At 39.9% G+C, this 21,495-nt stretch overlaps 1 protein-coding gene across 8 annotated transcripts in view; it reads right to left on the bottom strand.

Annotated features, from left to right (window-relative positions):
• Positions 1 to 21,495, bottom strand: part of BBX (BBX, HMG-box containing) — a 212,652-nt gene that overhangs the window by 188,406 nt on the left and 2,751 nt on the right. For 5 of the 8 annotated variants that reach the window (XM_006035079.3, XM_025191232.1, XM_025191233.1 and 2 more), the window contains exon 2: positions 20,382 to 20,454. In XM_006035079.3, coding sequence (XP_006035141.2) covers positions 20,382 to 20,454 — 73 coding nt within the window. Of the gene's footprint in view, positions 1 to 20,381; positions 20,455 to 21,402; positions 21,422 to 21,495 lie in introns of those variants that run through there. The other 3 variants (XM_025191237.1, XM_006035077.3, XM_006035078.3) reach the window with 3 other exon arrangements.

Raw genomic sequence — 21,495 nt, 5'->3', positions numbered from 1 at the left:
TTCAAGATGCCAATGGTCGATCTCATTATGTAATCCAGTTACCAAAGATTCATAGATGTTTGGGTCGGAAGGGACCTTAGCAGAGCATGGAGTCCAACCCCCTGCCCTGGGCAGGAAAGAGCACTGGGGTCAGACGACCGCAGCCAGGTGCATACCCAGCCTCCTCTTAAAGACTCCCAAGGTAGGGGACAGCACCACCTCCCTTGGAAGCCAATTCCAGATTCTGGCAACTCTTACCGTAAAGTTCCTCCTGATGTCCAACTTAAATCTGCTCCCCATCACTTTGTGGCCGTTGTTCCTAGTTACTCCGAGGGGTTCCCTGGTAAACAGAGCATCTCCTATTCCTTGCTGTGTGTCCCCCCAAAATGAATTTATAGGCAGCCACAAGGTCACCTCTCAGCCTTCTCTTGTGGAGGCTGTAGAGATCCAGGGCCCTCAACCTCTCCTCATAGGGCTTTGCCTGTAGGCCCCATACCATACGAGTGGCTCTCCTCTGAACCCTCTTGAAGTTATCCACATCCCTCTTAAAGTGTGGCGCCCAAAACTGGACGCAGTACTCCAACTGTGGCCTGACCAAGGCCACACAGAGGGGAAGTATCACCTCCCTGGAGCTGTTTGTCGTGCATCTGCTAATGCATGATAAAGTGCAGTTAGCTTTACTGATCACTTCATCACATTGACCACTCAGACTCATGTTGGTCAACAGTGACTAAGAGACCTTTTCCCCTACTGTGCTGCTGAGAAGGTCCTCCCCCAGCCTGCAAGCGTGCTGGTGTTTCCTTCTCCCTAGATGCAGCACCTTGCAGTTGTTCTTGTTGAACTGCATCCTATTCTGTTCTGCCCACCTTTCCAACCTGTCCAGATCTGTCTGGATTCATTCCCTACCCTCTAGTGTGTTAACTTTACCCCATAATTTGGTATCATCTGCACATTTGGACAGAGTGCTTTCTATGCCCTTATCCAAGTCACTGATGAAGACATTGACCAGCACAGGTCAAAGGACCAAGCCTTGTGGGACTCCACTGCCCACATCCTTCCAGGCTGATACCCACCCATCCACCACCAATCTCTGGGTGCGACCCTTAAGCCAATTAGCCACCCACCTGACTATGTAATCATCTATGTCACAGCTGCTCAGTTTATCTGTGGGAATAGGATGAAATACCATATCGAAGGCCTTCTTAAAATTTAAGTAGATGACATCTACTTCAATTCCTGCATCTAAGCATTTTGTGACCTGGTCATAAAAAGTAACAAGGTTAGTCAGGCAAGATCTACCTTCTATGAATGTGTGCTGGTTGCCCTTCAGCATTGTTTTTCCAGCTGGACTCCCACAAATGTGATCCTTAATAATTTTTTCAAAGGTTTTCCCGAGGATAGAGGTGACGCTAACCGATCTATAGCTACCCGAATCCTCCTTCCTCCCCTTCTTGAAAATAGGGACCACACTGGCCCTTTTCCAGTCCTCTAGGACCTGATCTGCCCCTCCAATTGTCCCTTCACTGTCAGCGTTAACAGTTGGTGGGCTGATGTCTCTTTTGTGCCCGTCTATGATACAGTTGGGAGATTTGTCCTGATCCGTGTTCAGGAATCCAGAGGCAAAAAAACTCATTGAAGAGCTCAGCCGTGCCCCCCTGTCTGTCACTAATTGTCCTAGTTTGTCCTGTAAGGGTCCTATGCTACCCTGCGCCTTCTTTTTACTCCCTAAATACCTGAAGGACTTTTTGTTGTCTTTAATTTTTGTTACAAGCCTATGTTCCATTTCTGCTTTGGTCTTTCTAACTGCCTCCCTCCAAGTGCAGGCCAAGTAGCTTTACTTTGCCTTGGTAGCTACCCCCTGCTTCCACAGCCTATATGCCCCTATATACCAATTTATTTCACCTTGTTTTAGATCCTTCAGTCCAGTTTGTGGTGTCTCTTCAGTCCTTAATGAAATCAACTTAAGTCAATACTTTAGTCTCACAAAAGGACCACAATGTTCATCAGTGGATCAATTATCAGCATCCATATCTTGTTGCCCCTAAAGGCCCCCAGTTCATTCTTCCATCAATTAAGTTTAACTAAAATGTCAGCTTACTCATAACAGAGAATCCATTACCTCACCTCCACCTGAGAAAGCAAGGCAACTCAATAAGGTTCGTTAATTTTTTGCTGGGTATCGTCTCCCAAAGTTCATCACACCGTCGATTAACACTCAGAGGTCCACTAAACCATGAATTTATAGAGATAAGTAGTATGACCCAAGGGAGATCAATTGCAAATCATAGTTGGTTAATTTATGAATGCACCCCAAAAGGCACAGGTTCCAGTATAAAGCAAATGTTCATCAATTCATGAGCTTCAAAAAAGAAGAAACTACTCAAATGCTGAAGTCCACCCATCAACTCTGGGTTTGGAAGTAGTCAGTCCAGGCCACTCTTTAGTTAAGCTACTTAATAACCAAGGCAAGAAGAAAATATAGTGGCTACTAGATCTCCACACCCACTGATGCGCTGCTTCACATGGCCTCTCTGCCCTGTCCTCTCAGTACTGCCCAGCTGCTCCAGATTTTTCTTCATCTGTGCCTCTTACAGTGTGCCTCAGATCCTGCTTCCCTGAGGCTTTTCTCCACATGTATCTTTACAGACTGCTCTGACTTGGAGCTGCATGTTCCCCTCTTCAGGGGATGCGAGAGCCCAGCCCCATGTTTTCTTTTTCCTGGAGGCTCTCTGGAACAATGCAGTCCCGTTGTGGGAACACATGACTCCAAGGACTCAGCATCATGGTTCTCCACCTGGTGTTTCTCCTCCATGACCCCAGCTCAGCCTTTTTGCCCAACCTGCACACCTGCTAAAACACTGGAGTTTGGCCCAAGAATTAACCTGCATGGGTGAACTCCCTGCAGGTGGAACAGGTAAGTGTCAAAGGGTTCTGTTACAGACTCCTACCGTATCATTACTAAAAAGGAGAAAAAAAAGCATTCCTAACAAACAAAACAGCTACCAAAGTCTGTATCAGACCCCACCCAAGCTAGCATTTGGAAGTTGCTACCAAAGAAGATGTAAGTGCCAATCAGCAAGCGCAATTATAACTTTGGTTCGCCTGGCTGTTTCAAAACAGATTGGCTCTCCTCTCCTTTATCCTCTACCAGTCTGCATTTCTAGACTACAGTGTAGCAGAGAGATTACCTGAGCTAGATTTAAACTAGGTATTTGGCTACTGGTAGCAATCTAACGATGACAGCACAGAACTGGGAAGGGGGTCATTTACCCAGCTTCTTGGGCAGGTTGCAGTAAATCACAATGTACAAGACTGCAGATGTATTCCCATGCATACTCCACATCTCTTCACTGGAAGTCCTCCCTACACTGAATAAATGCAGTAACTGACTCTGTGTCTGATAATAGCTTTGCCAAGCAGCAGCAGATTGAAAATGATCTGATCCTTTTCAGTTTCACTGTTGCCCTCACAGGGCTTTGAATAGCAGCAGTGAAACTGACCAAAATTCACCTTGCTAAAGCTTGGGAAAATCTCTGAACAGCAAGAGGACCTGGCTCATCTTCAGACTTGAGCACACATTGGGCATTATGGAAGTTTGGTTCACATCTCCATAACCATAAGGACAAGACACTTTGTCATTTCCTTTTTCAACTAAACCTTACATTTTGCAGAAATCCTCAAATGCTACCCAGAAAGCTGTTTTGTTGATAGGGGGTGAAGTAGATTTTCCAAGTGCTACAAATTAAAGGTATTAAGAAATAAGGAAAAAACGCACATAAGCAACATGGCTAAGTAAACCCTGATGCTGTAAGAATCTTGTTCTGTGTCCTACCAATTTATCCTTAGTTTTGCAGTAAATTCTATTTTTGGTTTTTTTTGCAACTATCTTTTCAGAACTCTTTTTTTATTGTTAAATCCAAAATGACTCAACATGTAGAACCTGCAAACTCCTCAGGCTACAGAGGTTCAGTGTGTTCAACTTACAAATGTCCCATCAGATTTCCTAGAGGCACCTATGCATTCCAGGAATGCCAGCTTTCACTCACAATCATAAGAGTTGCTACTGCAGACTGCTGCACCCATGGAAAGATCCATGGACTTCACGAGAACTCCACATGTATGCAGGCATCTGAGTGAATGGATCTTGGTGCAGGATCTCGTCTTTACCTAGCTGTGTACATGCATAAAACGTCAATCCTGAACCTGTATTTGTATGTACTCAAAGCCTGATGTTGCTACATCTGGCATCAAATGTGTAAGCTAAAGACCCCTTTTGCGTGCGCATGATCAACCCAGAATTTTCAAAATGTCCTATCTTTGTGAAATTAAATCTATTTTTCTGTACCCAAGGAGAAGTGCCAGTCCTCATGACAAGTGCCAGACGTCAGCTGGGTCCCCCCCGCCCCCCGACACATTTGTGTATATATATATTTTAAAAAATAAAGTTTTTCAGGATTCTTCTTAATGCAGATTATTTTCAGTCTCTGACAATTCAGAAAAATTGATGGGATTTGACGGGAACCTCCTTACTAATACCCACTCCTCCAAAAAAGTTTCCTTTAAACTTAAACCAAGCATGGGAAATGTCAGCCCAAAGATGTTAGTTTTGGGAAGTACTGGGCATGCAAAACAGTTGTAGTGAAAACTCTTTTAAAATGCTGATTCCAGTCCAGCATTGGGTGAGGAGAGGGGACAACTCCCCAGGGATTCTTTGATACCTATTGTTTCATTTCCACACAGGCTGTTAAGATTGGAAATGCAGCTAGGAGGCAAGTAAGATATTAAGGATTTTCTGTGAAATGAAGCTCAGGTATGCTCAGCCTCTGTATAGTTTATAAAGCAGGACATGCCTAAAGTGCTCAGAAGCCTAGGACTGCAAACAGGAATCCAGCCGAAGAAGAGAGCCACTGGATTCTTAGTTTGATCTACTTTATGTAGATAGTTGTTTGTTTTGTCTCTGTTATTTAACTATTCCACTTCAGGAAGTTGATGATGTAAGTTATGGAATCTTAGTTATCAAGTCCTTCACAAAATCCTCTAATGTCAGAGACATAATACTCTTTGCTTCTGACGCCAGTCTTTCATAGAGTCATAGATTGTTAGAGGCTCGAAGGGACCTTGCAGATCATTGGGTCCAGCCCCCCCGCACTCCCCAGGCAGGAACACAACTGGGCTTAGGTGACCCCAGCAAGGTGACTGTCTAGTCTCCTCTTGAGAGAGGCAGAATTTACTGTCTGTCATAGGGTGCCTGTACACGAGCTGGGAGGCTGCTCTGATGCACTGTAATTACAATTCGTCAGGGCAGACTCAATTAATTGAGATTGCTAGAGCGTAGTAATCACTGCGCTCCAGCAAGCCTCTGCATCTTGTGTATCAGTGTCCCTGCAATTCAAATGGAAGTGGGGGGTGCTTTAAAGCACCCAAGACGCTTGGGGTGCTTTAATTAGAGTGCCACCTTCCCCTCCACCCCTGGAGCATGTGTAAAACCACCCACAGTGGCTTTCTGGTCACTATGAATAAGGGATGACAAAACATGATTGCCAATTAATTAAAGAAGGAGCTTTGGCTCAGTAGAACTAGGCTCCATGCGCCAAGGCTTCTGACCCATGATGCAGTTTTACTATCATGCTTCCATCTTGAATACGCAACCTAAATATCCCAGTATTCATACAAGGCACTAACAGATTCATTTTGTACACATAGCTAAGTTTGCAATACATACCTCTCATGAAATTTTTTAGCTGACAGGCAAAATGCTATTTTATTTATTATTAAAATACCAATGTCCTTATAATAATAATCTGTAATTATGTTCCAAGCACAAAGTGCTTGTAAACAGACCTATTAGTATTTGGTGGCAAAGAGACAACATTGTCCAGTAAAATTAACAGAGCTAGGAGTTAGGTGGATCTGTTACTTGCCATGTGGCCTTTCTTTAACACTCCTGGTTCTATTCTTCCATTTGTAAAATGAGGCTAATGCCTATTGCCTGTGAATGCAATAAGGATTAACCAGCTTATCATTATACAGTTCTCAATTAAAATTTGCAGGGAGGAAGTGGGGCTGACAAACATATATCTGGGTTTACAGCTGAAAGACTTTCCCACTTTGTATTTGTCTCTATGTATCTTTATACTTCTATGTATGATGTTACACTTGATTAGAAAGAGATGCATTTCTTTTTATTTGACAGCACCAAATGCCACCAGGCAATCTAGCCAAATGCAAGTTTTCCAGGAAATAAAGCAAAATGCCTTTTCTAGATCTTAAAGTGATCTGCAAACATATTAAACAAAAACTAAATTCATGTACCAAGTATCCCTAAGAGCATGTGGTGGTGGTAATAATAATAATAATAACAACAACAACTATTAGCATTTTTACTGTATGGCAGAAAAGGGTCAAAACATAGAAAAAAATCTGGCTTAGTTTTTAGCACTTTCAAACCCTCCTGAACTTTCTGACCAGCTCTCCAGCACTGAGCTTTTCATCCACAGCTTGCACAATACTTTACAAAGGAAGGAAGGTATTATTATCCCGGCTTCAAAAATGGAGAACAGAATGAGGAAGTGATTTGGCCCATACCACCAAGCAAGTCAATGGCAGAACCCAGAATAATGCCCAGATCTTTTGTTTCCTATTCCACTGGCCCATTCTTCTTTAACCCAAACTTTATTTCAAGACTCTTCATGAGATCAGAAGCTTCCTTTGACTCAGAAAAGTATGAATGCCATGCTTTGGTCCATCTTTAGCTCAAGTGAATTTATCTGAACTTGAATAGTAAATGATATTAGTTGTGGTGTCAGTGTGCCCCCCAGGACAGATTTTAATATATGCTAATCATGCCTCTCTTTACACACTACTAGAAACTCATTCCAAGTCAAAACCAGATCCTACTTTTTCAATTCTTGACACCATCAGAGAAGAAGTCATGTTTTAGTCCAAAAGTCTGTCTACAATAGAAATTTTTGCAACAAACTATTCCAATACTGACACTATAGCCACACTAACTGAATTTCTCCACTTGCCTATACTGGTTAAAATGGAAAACAAACAAACAAACAAACAAACAAACAAACAAACAATGCATTGAGAACACAGGTACAAAACTACAAGTGTTCATACTAGTCCAGTTAAGTTTGATTTCAAAAGTTGAATAATTTATCGTGGTATAAGGCATCGTTATACCAGTGTAACAGCATCTACACTAGTGCTTTTACCAGCGTAACTATTTTGCTTGTACCAGTGTAACACAATTACTATTTTGGTAAAAATCAAGTTTTACCAGTAAAACTTTAAAGCATAGGTCAACCTTACAGAATGGTACTGAAGTTATCTTGTTATGACCAGGGATCTTAGTTTTCTGTTTGACATGGAAAACTGCATGACCTACTGAAAGCGCAGCAGCATTTTGCAGCCAATCAGCAGTGGGGGGAAAATGCAGCATGTTGCTGACTGGCTGAGAGGTAAAAACCGCAGCAAAAATTAGAGTGCAGAAAAGGTGCTGCTTGCCATGGGACACTGCTGCCCTTTTAGTAGGCTGCAGAAAAATGCGGATTTTTTTTTTTTTTTAAATGGAGATTTTTTGCTTTTTTCCTGTGGAAAACTAGGTTCCCTCGTTATGACCTTGAAGTCAGTAACAAGATTCTCATTGGCTGCAGAGACCACCATCAAGCCTACTGTAACTATTCCTAGATAACAGAATGACATCATTTGAAAGCATGATACAAAAATTCAAAAAAATTACTGCTCTAGTCACTCCTCATGCTGCCTATAGTGCACAAAACATACAGTATCATGTAAGGGACGTTTGCTTCAAAGAAACATACCCGATTGGGTATATATCTTGAGATATACCACAAATTCCCTCTGTGCTTAGACTGCATGTGAAAACAGAACACTGGACACTGACATTTAATAACAGATTTTACTGGGTAGCAAGAGTGTCCCTTGCCATGATTTTCTGCAAGTTCCCAAACCCAAGACTGTATGAAGGAAATGACAGATAAGATAGCTAAATGTGGGTCCTTGATAGGATATTTTCATTAGGCTGGCAAAATGATCAAATAGATCAAACCAAAGGGAAAAAGCAAGTTGTTTCTAGCAAGGTGATATAAAATGAATCTGTTTTCTCTATACAGTACTATAAATGTAGTCAGAATAATCTTTTAACATGCAATTTTGTCTGGTTTCGTGGGTGCTTGAATTATAAACAAAGAGCCAGATTCTGTCCTAACTTTATGCTGTTAATGAAGTAGCCTGAACTTACACCCGACCTGAATGTGGCTCAAAATAAGCTCAACTCAAAAATTTCAAATGTGACTAATGAATCTGAGTAGCTCAACTGCAGTGCATGAAAGTGCAATAAACAGTAAAAACATCAGATTTTTTAGAGGACAGTCACACACTGAGCATCAAGCCTTCATACAATATATGAAGGTGGGCACGAAAAAGTCCATAAGAAAAAATTCGTAAGAAAGTGTTACCCAAATACATGGCTTTCCTTAGATCCTAGCTTCTTTATTTTCTGATGAAGCCAATACCAAATTTATATGAGAATGGTCATCCCTCCCTGATGACTGATTTATGTCATTTAGGCCTGTTCTCGTAGGAAAATGCTTAGCTCTATTCAATAACTCTCTTGCCTATTTCTAAAATATTTATGTAACTTTTTTCAGGATTTTTTTAATAGACTGTTCAAAGTACTTTTGATCCACAACAGCATTCTAATCCTTGTTTAAAATTTTCTCCTAATTTCTATTTAAGACTCTAACCTTAAGAGGCTCTAATCTTATCTGGTTATATTTGGCTATACAAAAGTCATGGTAACTGTTAAGACTTTGAATACGTCCTACACTGATTAGGACAGAATATGGAAAAACAAGATCAAGTGACAAGATCATAAAACCTATGCTTTGGGGAGGAGGGCAAGAACAGTCCTATAAATGGATAAACTGCTTCTTCCCAAAAGCATGCTAAATATGAATAGTTTGTGAAACTGTGCCACCAGGCCCCAGGCAAATTGTACATTTTTGAGCATAACCAGCCTACTACCCAATGTGTAACTTTGCTCTCTTTCGCAGTCCAAAATGCCACAACATGCATCCACTGTTAAAGACAAGCACCATGGCAGGTTACAGTCAATGTGTGTTACTAATCTTTTGGCCACACCTAAGTAATGTGTTTTTAAAAGTCCTTTCCTGCCTTACTAATAAATTATTAATGACATTTTAACAAATATTTTTAAATGCTCCCTCTTGCTGTATACTGTGTTAGTTGAGTTGCCTGAAATACTTTCAGTAAACTAGACAGTTTCACTTTCTAGGGTATTTTTTTCCAGCATAGGGTATGATGGGATCCTTCTTGAAAAACATGAAGCATCCTCTGATGCTTCGTTACTGAGATATGAGGCCATTCTTCATTCTATAGGAATAGCCCAGGGTGTTGGCACAACTAGGAATGGTTATCACAAAACACTGAAATAGGGTTTTTTTAATGATAAATTCTATTGATTTTCACTGAGCCACATGCTATTGGATTTGTAGGGACCCAACTCTTACCTAGATGAGCAGAAGCAGCCTACAAAGTGTGTAACTTTGTAGTCCTTAACAGTCCAAAACACTGCTGAGCGCATCTAGTGCTACAAGCAAGCACAGTGTAGCTTAGTGATTGACATAATTTTTTTTCTGACATTTTAAAATTATTTTTACATTTTAAAGACATTTTTCTTTTTCAAAATAAACCTTTTTATAATTAAATGTAAAACAATTACAAATGTGTATAAAGTTCTAAAATTATTTTAATTTATTCCAATAATTGAAATATAATAATAGGCATCAATATTTGTTATTCAATATTAAAGAAACCGTTGGCAGTCACTGTGTAAGCCCCTGGAACTGGCATCTATGTAAGTGCTAAACCAGCAACTGACAGCAGAAGCCTCTTCTCCAAGTGCAATGAGAATTTGTCCTTCATTTCAGTTTATTCAACTAGTTCAGTTCAATGACAAGTTCATTCCAGGATGAGAAACTAATTAGAAGTTGAAAAAAAAAACAAAAAAAACAGGGAAGTTTGTTTTCCTCTTCCAATCAAGAAAAAACTAAGTATGAAAGGATGTGATCTACTAATTCTAAAATCCTAAGAGACATGTTAACCAAAAACAATCACTTTGATGCCCTGATTACAGATGGTACTTTTGTTTAATAAATCAGTTTTCATTGAGAACCACGTCTAGAAAAACTTTTTCTTATGTATCCAGAATAGATAAGATGGTTTTATTTAACCAAGAAACAAGTTTAAATTACTTCTTGTGCATTTTTCATTCCAATTTCCATCTAAGCAGAGCTTAACACAAACCACAACTAAAAATTAATGCCTACCTAGCAAACCAGAAAAGAATAATTCACACTATTTTAAACATAATTAGAAGTAAAAATGGAGAATTTAAATGAATGTATGTTAAATTATATAAGTATCTAACTAAATATGCATAGATATAGCATATGCAAAAAGAAGTGTCATATTTACTGTAAGGGCTGTATATATCAACGTATTTTAATGGCTACCAACCAAGGAGAATCATTTTACTTTAAGAAAATTAATAAAAACTACACAAATACAAAACAAATGAAAACAGCTAATTCAAAGCAAGGCGTTCTGCTTCCTGACTTATAACAAGATTAAAATCCTTGGTTTAAATCACTTTGACTTAAATAAATTCTTCCTACCCAGGACTACCAAAGTCAGATTAGCACAGGCAGGAACTGCTTTGTGGAAGGTGAAAAGTCATGTCCCCGAACCTAGCCATCCTCCTTTTCCTCCCCACTCAGTTCCTCTGGAAGCTACTGTAGCACAAGGAATAATATACCTAACAGAAAGTTCTCCCATGGGGGACAGAAGGTTTTTGAATGAGCCCATGAATGGCACTTGCAATAGTGGCTAACGTGTACTTTCTTGTCTCTAGCTACCAGTAAAAAACAGTCTCACCTGATAAGCTGTTACTAGGCAAGGTGGTCTATTTGTTGCCTCCCAGTTTGTATCAGCCTGCAGGAGACACACAACAACCCCACAATTCTACCCTACGGTTCCAGGAGGGAGAGAAATTTTGCTCACAGAATTAGCCTTCCAACTACTGGCCAGAGCTGCTGCTCACAATTTTTTGGATGAAATTCCTTCTCAGGGACTGTCTGTTGGGCCTTCTGAGCTACTTGTTTCAGATTACCTCTGGCAGTCTAGCCCGAGAGCCACATAGTAGGTAGAAATGGAACACATGATAATTCTTTTAAGGTATTCCACTGAACATAATCAGCGGACATCCTTTGTACAGATGCCTTCTTCATCTGACCAAAGATCAGGAAGTCCTGGAAATATTTTAAAAGAGACAAACCTTAAAGTCTGTTATACAGCTCTTTACCCCAGTGACAGGCCCATTCTTATGAACAAGTGACATAGTTGCATATACGAGTAAAAACATTAGGCTGAGATGTTACATATTGGTAAAGGACTTGGAATGTCCAATCCCAATCCATTTGAATGGAAACTGAATATACAGAACCTTATGGCAATTAGCCTTAACCTTTCCACAGCAGGACTCTTGCCTATACAACTCATCTCTCTCATTCTGGAGTTGCTTTGACACAACACCCAGCGCACTGAAACATCATAGGTAACTTTGTGTACTGAATTGCTAAATTAGAATTCAAGCACTAAGGTAATCCAACAAGCAAGTCCAACAGTCTGTGAGTAAATATTAGTGTATTACAAAATTTGCATTCAAATACTTATAGCTAAATTTGCCCCTTAGGCACAAGAATCCAGCCCTTTCACATCAGTGGGAGTTGCACACATACATCCAAGGCCCACATTCAGCTTTTTATATTTTATGTCCTCTGGTTGAGGATTTATATCAATAAATAAAATTTAAAGCTTCCTCATCTTACAACAGTTCACAAACTACTCTTCCCTCATTTAATCTAATATTCAAGATAGGATGATTTTGGAACTTTTCTTTACTACTTATGGAATAAGAAAGTTTTTATCAGTACAACAGAACACATTTTGAACTAATTAACTGCACAAACAACTTCACTACCATGTTTGTCACTATCTATTTTGCAAATATTAAGCTTCCCCCCGTAAAACCTCTGTTCCTTCAAACTCAGCTGGAAATGAATGATGCCGTTTCAGTTTTCTTATTAATTTGTACACAAGCCTCATAATCAGTATTGGATCATGCTGAAATTTTTCATGCTTATTTCAAAATATATTAAGAATATTCTATGGCTGTCGTTCAATACAATACAGAGAAATAATACTGTGAACAAGCCAAATCTAGGAAGTTGTTCTATTTAAATAAAAATAAATTTTAGGGTTGTGTCATGCTCTGCTCTTGCGAGCCTGAGACAGACAAAGCGCCCACTGACCAGCCTGATTTGAGCAATACATGTGGTTGTCAACACTGCATAGGCAAGTCCTATTCAACAGAAGACTTAGGCATGAAGAAACCATTTGCAGCGAGAGAAACGCTACAAGTGGATCATTCAGGGAGGGGGATGTGACATGCTTCTCTTTTCCCCGGTGTATAATTTCACTCCTGATTTCATTTGCACCAACACTTCTGTAGCTTGGCCATGCAACATATTTAAGATAGTCAAAACAGATCTTGCTCTGAACTGCATGTGTCCATAAAGACAAACATAAAAAATCTACAGGGCAAACCTTTCCATTATTTCTTTATGAGCATCCGACCCCAAACACAAAATGTCAGAAGTACATTTTCTCACATTCATACCTGCCTGCTAGGATGGCACTTAAAGCAGTCAAGTTATAAAGGAGATACTGTATGAATGTCTGTCCCCATCTGAAATGATCAACGAAAAATTAAAATGTTGTACTTTGCTTCAACAAATTGTAAACTCTGTTACAAAAAAAGGACATATCAGTGGCTTCTTACCTTCTCCAGTACAATCTCAGTATTCTATATAGTGCTGTTCTATATACTTCAATCATCTCCCCGTCCCTAGCCTTCCTATCCTGCTCGTCATCTTAAACTTTCAACTCTTTGGGACAGGATTCTATCCTACTTTGTGTTTATGCAACACATAGCCCAATGGTCCTGTCATGTTTATTGGGCCTTCTGGATATTAATACATTGTAATAACGAAAAACTGATGGATGTGCTGCTTTTCACAGAGAAGAAACAGAGATTTCTAACAATTAAAGGGACGCTATTCTGTAACTGGATGTCCCACTGAAGTCAGAGCTTCTGTGCAGGTTCAGGAATCTAGCTACCTGGATACAGTTGCAGGATCAGGCCCCTGCTGCTCTTAATTAAGATGCAAGACAATGCACCTTCATTTTCCAACTTTTCATCCTTTCTCTAGGAAAAAAGTACTTTTACATATTTCACCGCTATTGCTCACAGGAACAAAGAAGAAAATTCATTTATTTATGGGAAAAAAATATGGAAGAAAATTCACCCAACAATGTCTTTTCAGCAACCTGGCAAAAAAAGCATGGACTGACTTCTACCTGAGGCTTTAGCTGTCTAGTTTTGGACCATGACCTTACATCAGTCTAGCTCCAGTGACTTAGATGGAGTTACTACAGATTTACCTTGGCATGAGAGGAGATATAGCACCACTGCTTTTCCTCTATTCCACATTCAAGTGTATGATGACGTTCTCCTAAACACTGGTTAGAAAACCACAAAATAGTACATTCTCTCTCACATCCCAGATTATTTGCTGCATAAAAAGAACTCCAAGGTAAAAAAGGAAGACATGTTAGTCCATGGCAAGAAGTAATCGTACCAATTATCATGTGATATGTATCACCTAGTCTCAAAAGCTCTCGCTAGGTATTTCTTGATTGTGTGGGACACCAGTACACATACAATTAAAGAACAAAACCAATGTCAAGACATATGCTAAATGATCCTGTAAAATATCATATTGTGGCAACTAAAAGTTACCAGTTTAAAGACATCAACCTGGCAGGAGTACAGGAGTACCCATCTACTATGCACTGGCACCTTACATAACCTCTCTTCATTTGTACCTTGGTATGGGCCTGATATCATTGCCATTAGGAAAAACAGGATCATGCCCTCTTATTTTAGGACCTCATCGTGATACCATGGCAGCCCTTTGAATTCAGTGGGTACAGGATCAAGCTCTTATGCGCACGCTTTATCAGTCAGTGTAGGTGAAAGGGAAGCATTCAATCATGCTTGTGAATACACAAAGTAACTGCTTAACAGCACATGGATTTGTTCTAACAGAATAACTGAGTGTAGAATCCCATACATACACACACACACACACACACACACACACACACACACACACACACACACACGCATGTACATTATATTAGATAAACAGATACTTTAAAAAGATATATTAGATAAATAAAGAGGCACTTGGGCGTATATACCTGCCAATTCAATGGCAGATCAAATAGAGAAAACCTGTTAAACTGTATGACAAAGACAGACATACATGGTCTCTTACATCGGAATTGATCTCTTCAATCCTATGGAAACCTACTGAAATATGTGCTTTTGCTGATTGAGGCCCTTACCAACGGAGTGCTACTTAATATCTGCAAGTGATTTCAGCTTGTGTGTGGAGCTATACCATTTATAAAATCTGTCAAAATATGTGTGTGGAGGGCCACTTATAATAAAATTCTATCTTTGCAAAACAACTCATATTTGGCATCTACTCATAAAATTTAGCTACCTTTCTGTCTCCTGCTTATAACTGAGGGCTTCTGTTTTGTTAACTTTCTTTCAGGCAAGTATGGAAAGAAATGTGTATAGGGCACATGTCATGATGTTGAAGTGTCCCATTCATATAAAAACCCATATCCACTTGCTTTTTCATTATTCATCCTTGCGCTACGAAGGAGAAAACAGAAGTGCTGGGAAGTTCGTCAAAAGCTTGCTTTTTTCTTTGTTGATTTCTCTCTTATGTAATTGAGTTTATAAATATTAAAAATAATAAAATACTGCTCTTATGGTAAAAATACTACAGTTACATCTCCACTCACTCATTGGAATAGAATATGCTGTCCTCTTCAACGAGAACTTTTATTTTAAATCAAAGCCAACTCCTGTCCTCAGTAACAAAACAGGAATGGGCAAATCTGAATATCTGATAGGATGAAGTATGTTTACTGAGCTCTGAAGTAAAATTCACATTGATGTCACCTTTATTTATCATATAGACGAAATAACTGCTCCTGCTGATCTGCTTGATAACAACATTAATACTCAATTTAAATGACAGAGAAATACTTAAATCATTTAACTGTAAAGGACTAATTTTGCACACTATTTTTATTCTTCTGCTACTTCAGACCTGCAAGCCAAGATCTTATTTCTAAAACTGATGCATGAATTTGAAACATAAGCAAAATTTTTAATACCAATACATAACGGCAAAGACAAAGGCCCAAAGAGCTTACTGGGTATTTTAGAAGCTAATGTTGATAAATCTGACTTTAAGAAAAAACTAGTGATTGAATATTAGTTAAAAAGTAATGCTTTTGTCTGTTTTTGTTTTTTAAAAGCTATCAACATTGAGTAAACCGAATATCAGCTCAAGATGTCAGTTTAGCATAGCTCGAGTCTCATAAACTGGAATCCTTGACTGACCAAGTGTCCAGCTAAGTGTATGAATATTTCCAAGGGTGTTAATAGACTGCTCACTTGTTCAGTTATTCACCTGTGTAAGTACTTTGCTGCACCAAGACTTAGCACATTGTTGGTTAGTGTTTCCCAACCTTTGCAGGGTCGAGGAATTCCTCCACCACCTTTTTGAATATGGCAGCACTCCCAGTTGAGAACCACTGTTGGCACTGCCTCAGCCTACTTCGGTGATTCTCAATCAGATGTTGCTGCCTCCAAATAAAATAGCCTCACACACCTGTTACACAGCCTCCTTGGGAAGGTCTGTGATGTACACAGGATACTGCAGCACTAGGGCTCTGATAAGCCTAAAGTAGGCAAGAGCTGCCTCGTGCTATAGTCCTTCCTAGACCATCCTCCTCTATGCTCCTCCCAGAACTGGAACTGTGCCATGTGCCTGTTTCCAGGAGAAGTGTGGAAGAGGCCAGACCAGAGGCAATACAGCCACTCAGCTCCTGCCTGCTGTAGGCTGATCAAACTCCTAATGCAGCAGGACTGTGCGTAGAGCACTTTTACCTGGCAGCTGCTGTGGCAGCAGTGTCTGCATCGCTGCACCCTTGAAGGAAGCTCATGAAACCCCAGTTGAGAACCGCTGTCCTAGGGAAAGGATATTCAACCGTGTCAAGGGTAGGTTCTTCTTCAGCGTATGCTGTTGCACACCTGCCTAGAGACCTTTACTTCTCTGTGCCGCATTTTCCCTAAATCTCAAAGTTAATAATATTTGTCCACCATTATGATTTATGACGTCAATGAAACTGACACTCTGCTGAACAAGACTTTGCTAATATTTGAGTGCTTTCTAGATCAGGGCCTCTATCTGCTAAGTTAAGTATTCTTATCCACATAAAGAACAACAGTACAAGTTTGCCCACACTGTGGTTCAACAGTTACTTGGTGGTTCATTCCCCAAATGAGTTTAATCTTTTTGCTCATTTAGTCCTTAGCCTCTTCTGAGACCATCAAGAAACGTGTCAGCTGCAGCCATCTTTCTTGGGAGACTGACAGACATCCAGTAGCAATAAAACTGAGAGCATCAACGAGGCTTCTGAAACTGCTATCAGATAATAATTGCTTATTATGAATGCCCTAAAACTAAGAGCCAAAACTAATAATATTTTGACATGCAATAGAAAAATAAAAAGGTTTTTGACAAACCACAGGAATTGAAAAAACAAACAATTATGGTACAGAACAGGATAAAGAGATTATATCATGTAGGAAAGAAAGTTGATTTGTTTGTATTTACTTTCTTGAGGTATTTTAATACATACAATTAAATTACATAAACCAAGCTAAATGGGACGTTAAGCAAGAAATGAAATATAAATTAAGTTTATAGTAGGAAAATACAACAGGTGTAACTATGAGACACAGTAAATTCTGTAAGAAAACTGATGTGTAAAACATGTGGTCCATAGAGTTTGATCTTATCCACCCAGTTACTTATATTGCCAGCATCACTGTAGTATCCCTGTAGTAACATGAATAAGTTTAATCTCAGAACTCCCCTGCATGTAGCACAGTATTATGAGCCCCATTTGCAGACAGAGAAGTAAAGTGTGGGGACACTGTAGGCCTCCATTTTCAGAAGCATCCTCCAATTCTTGTTGACACAACCTGAGCACCCCTTTGATTTTAAATAGGGTGTTCATCCTAGGGCAGGACACTCAAAAAAAACAAAAACATGTTAGCCAAAATCAGTGGCCACTTTTGAAACTCACTGGCCTATATCACTTGTTGTAGGTTACACAGTCTGTCTATGGTAGAGGTACCACCTATCTGTGGCAAAGGTGAAAATGGAGACCAGATTTTTTCCAGAACCAACCTAGCCTTACTCTTTCAATCTGAATGTACATAAAGTCCTTCACATTATGGATGCCACATGCTATTAAAGAAATGCCCAGGGTTCACCACAGAGATATGCAAAGTTCATTGCTGGGCAAACTGATTAATGCACAAAAATGAACATAACATTCTGCATAGCAAGATCACAAAAAGTAAAGCAGAAGTCCGGTTTACTTTGTGTGTACGCATCCCACTCTTACACATTATAGGAGAGCAAGGCCTTCCCCCCCATGCAAACTCCCTTCCCTACATTATCCTGTGTGCTACATGAAACATGATTGTCTTTCCACTTCAATGTGGACTGTTTCAGGGCTTCTGTATATACAGTATATAGGTCCTGATCAACAGATCACCTAACTCCAGGTACAGCTTTAAACATGTGAACAGTTATATTAATATTAGTGACTTCAATGGTACCGGTTGGGCTTAAAGTTATGCACAAGCTTATGTGATCTGCTCGCTTGGACTCAGTCCTGCAGTCCTTTCCTCAATATAACTTTCACTGAAGTCAGTGGGAGTTTTGCTGGCAACAGATTTACAGCACAGGCCTTAGGTTTGCTAGGCATTAATTGGGAATTCAATAAAACATTGTCAGCTAATCAAAACACCAGGAAGAATCCTATGTTTTCTGAATTCTGTGTTTACTTGAAACTGTATTCAGTATTTTGCAGCAGCAACTAGGATAAATCATGTACATGATGATAGGCTGAACTCTGAGCTGATGGGACAGTTTCTGTAATTTGCTGAAGATCAATTGCAGGTGGATCTCAGGGAACACTGCTCCCTGCTACCCCACATTTCTAAATGGGTTATTGTAGTTACTGTGAAACTGAGATCAGAATCTGAACCTCTCACAATACAGAGATTTATGAGAAGGTAATGTTACTCTACTCGTTTTAAAATCAAACTAGATAGTGACTATTTCTCCTGAAACCATGTGACTTAAAAAAAAAAAAGAATTCTTAACTTTTATCAAAAGTTTTATCCCCAAAGTAAATGAAAGTATCTAGTCACAACCAAACTCAAGGAAATTTCTATTTTGCCTTCAACTAGACACATTTTAATATTACTTTTCAGTTTAAAAAAAAAAAAAAAAAGTTGTTTACAGCTTCCATTACTCCCTTCTTTTCTATAGATTTCACCCCTTTTTTTCCTTCGTAATTTGTAAATTACATTTCAACACTACGTAGGGCCACATTTACACTGGTACTAAGATCGTGTGTAGAACTAAAGTGTCCATTCACTGCAAAGATGCATGAGGAATACCCAATCAGCCCAGCAAACAGAATTCTTGGTATCCATACAGCTCCATCATTTAAGTTTCTGAGATGACTAAAGAGGTTAGGTCTCAATGCTCCTCCTCAGAACCTTATCCCCCACTGCACCCGGTTGGACTTCAAATCTCAACAACATTCATAAATCAAATGCATGTTTTAGCTCTGATCAACAATTTGAATCCCAGTGGGGAGTTTTCGAATTTTTTTACTTTGTAAAAATTGTTGCATCCATGACACAGAATTAAATTCTTGTCAAGATTTTAAAACCCATGTAACAATTTCTGAAAAGGGCATTTTCCAATTCAACTGTCCTGTAATGAATTATTTTAAGAAGTTTGGTTGCGTTGTACATTAACTGTAGAGTCAAAAAGAAACAACTCGCACATCTACACACACATAACCTACTCACTGAAAAACCTCAATAATTGAACTTCAGGTGATAATCTCTATAGGAATCGGCGAAGAGACAGAATCCATTTTCCCAAACCCTGTGTCCTCACAGATGTTTTCCCAACCTACAGACTAGTAATGCAGCTACTGCCCTTTCTTTCATAAAATTGCAGCAAAATATCTGCACTGTCCTGTCTAGGACCATCACCTATCCTATATCTGTTACAGAGGCTGATGAAGACCAAGGTGATATTACTAATTATGCTCTTTTATGAAAACTAAGCTTACTTCAAAACTTTTAAGTATATATAAAATATCAACACACCACAAACAATACTACTATATTTTCCATCATTTGGGGGCCAAATTCAGATGGATGTCACTAGGATCAAATGCACTTAAAACTACGCAAGTTCTGGCCACTTACACCAGCTCTGATTGAAATGATCACTTTACTTTGGTTTAGAAGTTGTCAGCCTCTTCCAAAACAAGGAAATGCAAAAATGCTCATGCCGTCCAAAGTACTTTGGACATCGTGTCAATTTAGCCACTAGGACTTGTCTTTCAAATTTAATAGCATCTTATATTATCAAATGCCAGGAAGACAAACAGTAACACAGAAAGAGCAAGAATTACCAGGCAATAGAGTTTTGCAGGTTAAGGCTGAGTTAACTCCTCTTCTTGTAGCACTACAGCTCAAATAACTTTCTCCTGACCCCTTAGGATTTCTGAATAATCACCATAATCATATCTGTATATATTCATTCTAAATCATTCTTCTGCACCTTACACCTAGTTGCACGTTTTACAAGGAGTTATGAGTTCAGGAAGTCTTTGAATGGACAATGTTGCACTTCCCATACTGAAATCATGACTGTACCGGTTTTAAAACTTTAGCCACAGTTCAACCGATTTCCCCTAAAAATCCAGAACTTTGTTTTAAATCATGAGCTAATGAGTCCTCGCCATCCAAAGCTTTCAACTAATCCTGCTAATAAAGCCCACCCCTTTTGAAAGCTCAACACAAACTTTCTGTGGAGTCTGGCCGAGACTTGGAGCACCCATGACAAGACATGTTTTCTGAAGTGCTAAAGCCTGAGCAAGCATCTGCTCAATGAAAAGGAGCAGCAAGAGAACCTGTATCGTATTAACAGCAATTATGCTCTTTTTCTTGTGTATACAGTTTACATACTTACCCAGGAAGGCAAATGGAAATTACAGACAGAGGAAGATGAAGCTGTCTCGAAGCCTTTGTCATGTGATAGTGACCTATAAAGTATCAAATAAAGGCACAGCATCAGCACACCATGATTTTCAATATTGCAACACTCCCCGCCAACAAGAGGAGACCTCCCAAAACTTAAAACCTGCCTCCCCCTTACCCCTCTCCTAGTTCACGTTAAAACGGGCTGACAGTGGCAAGCAGTGAACAAAAGATGCACCGTGTCTTTAAAGGACACTGGGACTGGACAAATGGAACAAATCATCTGAGTGTGCATCAGCGGGGTGGGTTATTTTTTCTCTCTCCCTCTCTTTCTCTCTCCATGATACATACAACACAGCAAAATAAAACGCACAAAGTTGATCACCATCTGCACACAGGAATAAATAACAATACAGCCCCGCAACTTCCACGAGGGAATCGATTGATCCCCAGCCTAAATACGTTATAATAACAATAATCAGAATACAACAGCAAGCCCACACTGCAGGTAGGAGATAGAGAGAGGTTGCAACGTTGTAACAGTTTCAGGTAATGCCCATTCCCCCTTTTGCAGCTCCGAGCTGCTAAGAGTCCTGAAATGGCAAAACAAACCCCTCCACCATCGCAATCCACACGGAGATGAGAAAGCCCCTAATCCAGTGCATGGGGAAAAGCCTTTGCAAACCACTGCCCCCCCACCTCCACCCTGTGCGAAGTGCATGTAGAGCCACCGGAATCTGGGTTCTGGGGTGGGGTGAAAAGAAAGGTATTAAATATGGAGAAAGGCTGGAGAGGACCCGAGGTTTCGCCTGCCTGCTTCCCCCCCGCCCTTGGTCACCATCAAGTTTGCATCTTAGTTACAAAATGTCGATCTTAAAGGCTGACAAGACACAGGGAGAGGGGGAGAGAGAAGAGAGAGAGAGAGAGAGAGAGAGAAGAGAGAGAGAGAGAAGAGAGTCCATCTTGCTTAGAGGGGGGAGGAGAAGAGCAATAATACAATGCATAAATCTCACCCTCCCAGGGGGAAAAGTCTGCACAACACCTTTGGGGCGGGCAAGGCAGGCAGGAGCACGGAGGGGTGGCGAGGGGAGATGCCCCCTACCCCC

This window comes from Alligator sinensis, unplaced genomic scaffold, assembly GCF_000455745.1.
Source record: "Alligator sinensis unplaced genomic scaffold, ASM45574v1 scaffold847_1, whole genome shotgun sequence".
Classification (NCBI taxonomy): Eukaryota; Metazoa; Chordata; order Crocodylia; family Alligatoridae; genus Alligator; species Alligator sinensis.
Note: the sequence above shows the minus strand (reverse complement) of the source record. Positions and strands in the feature narration are given on the sequence as shown.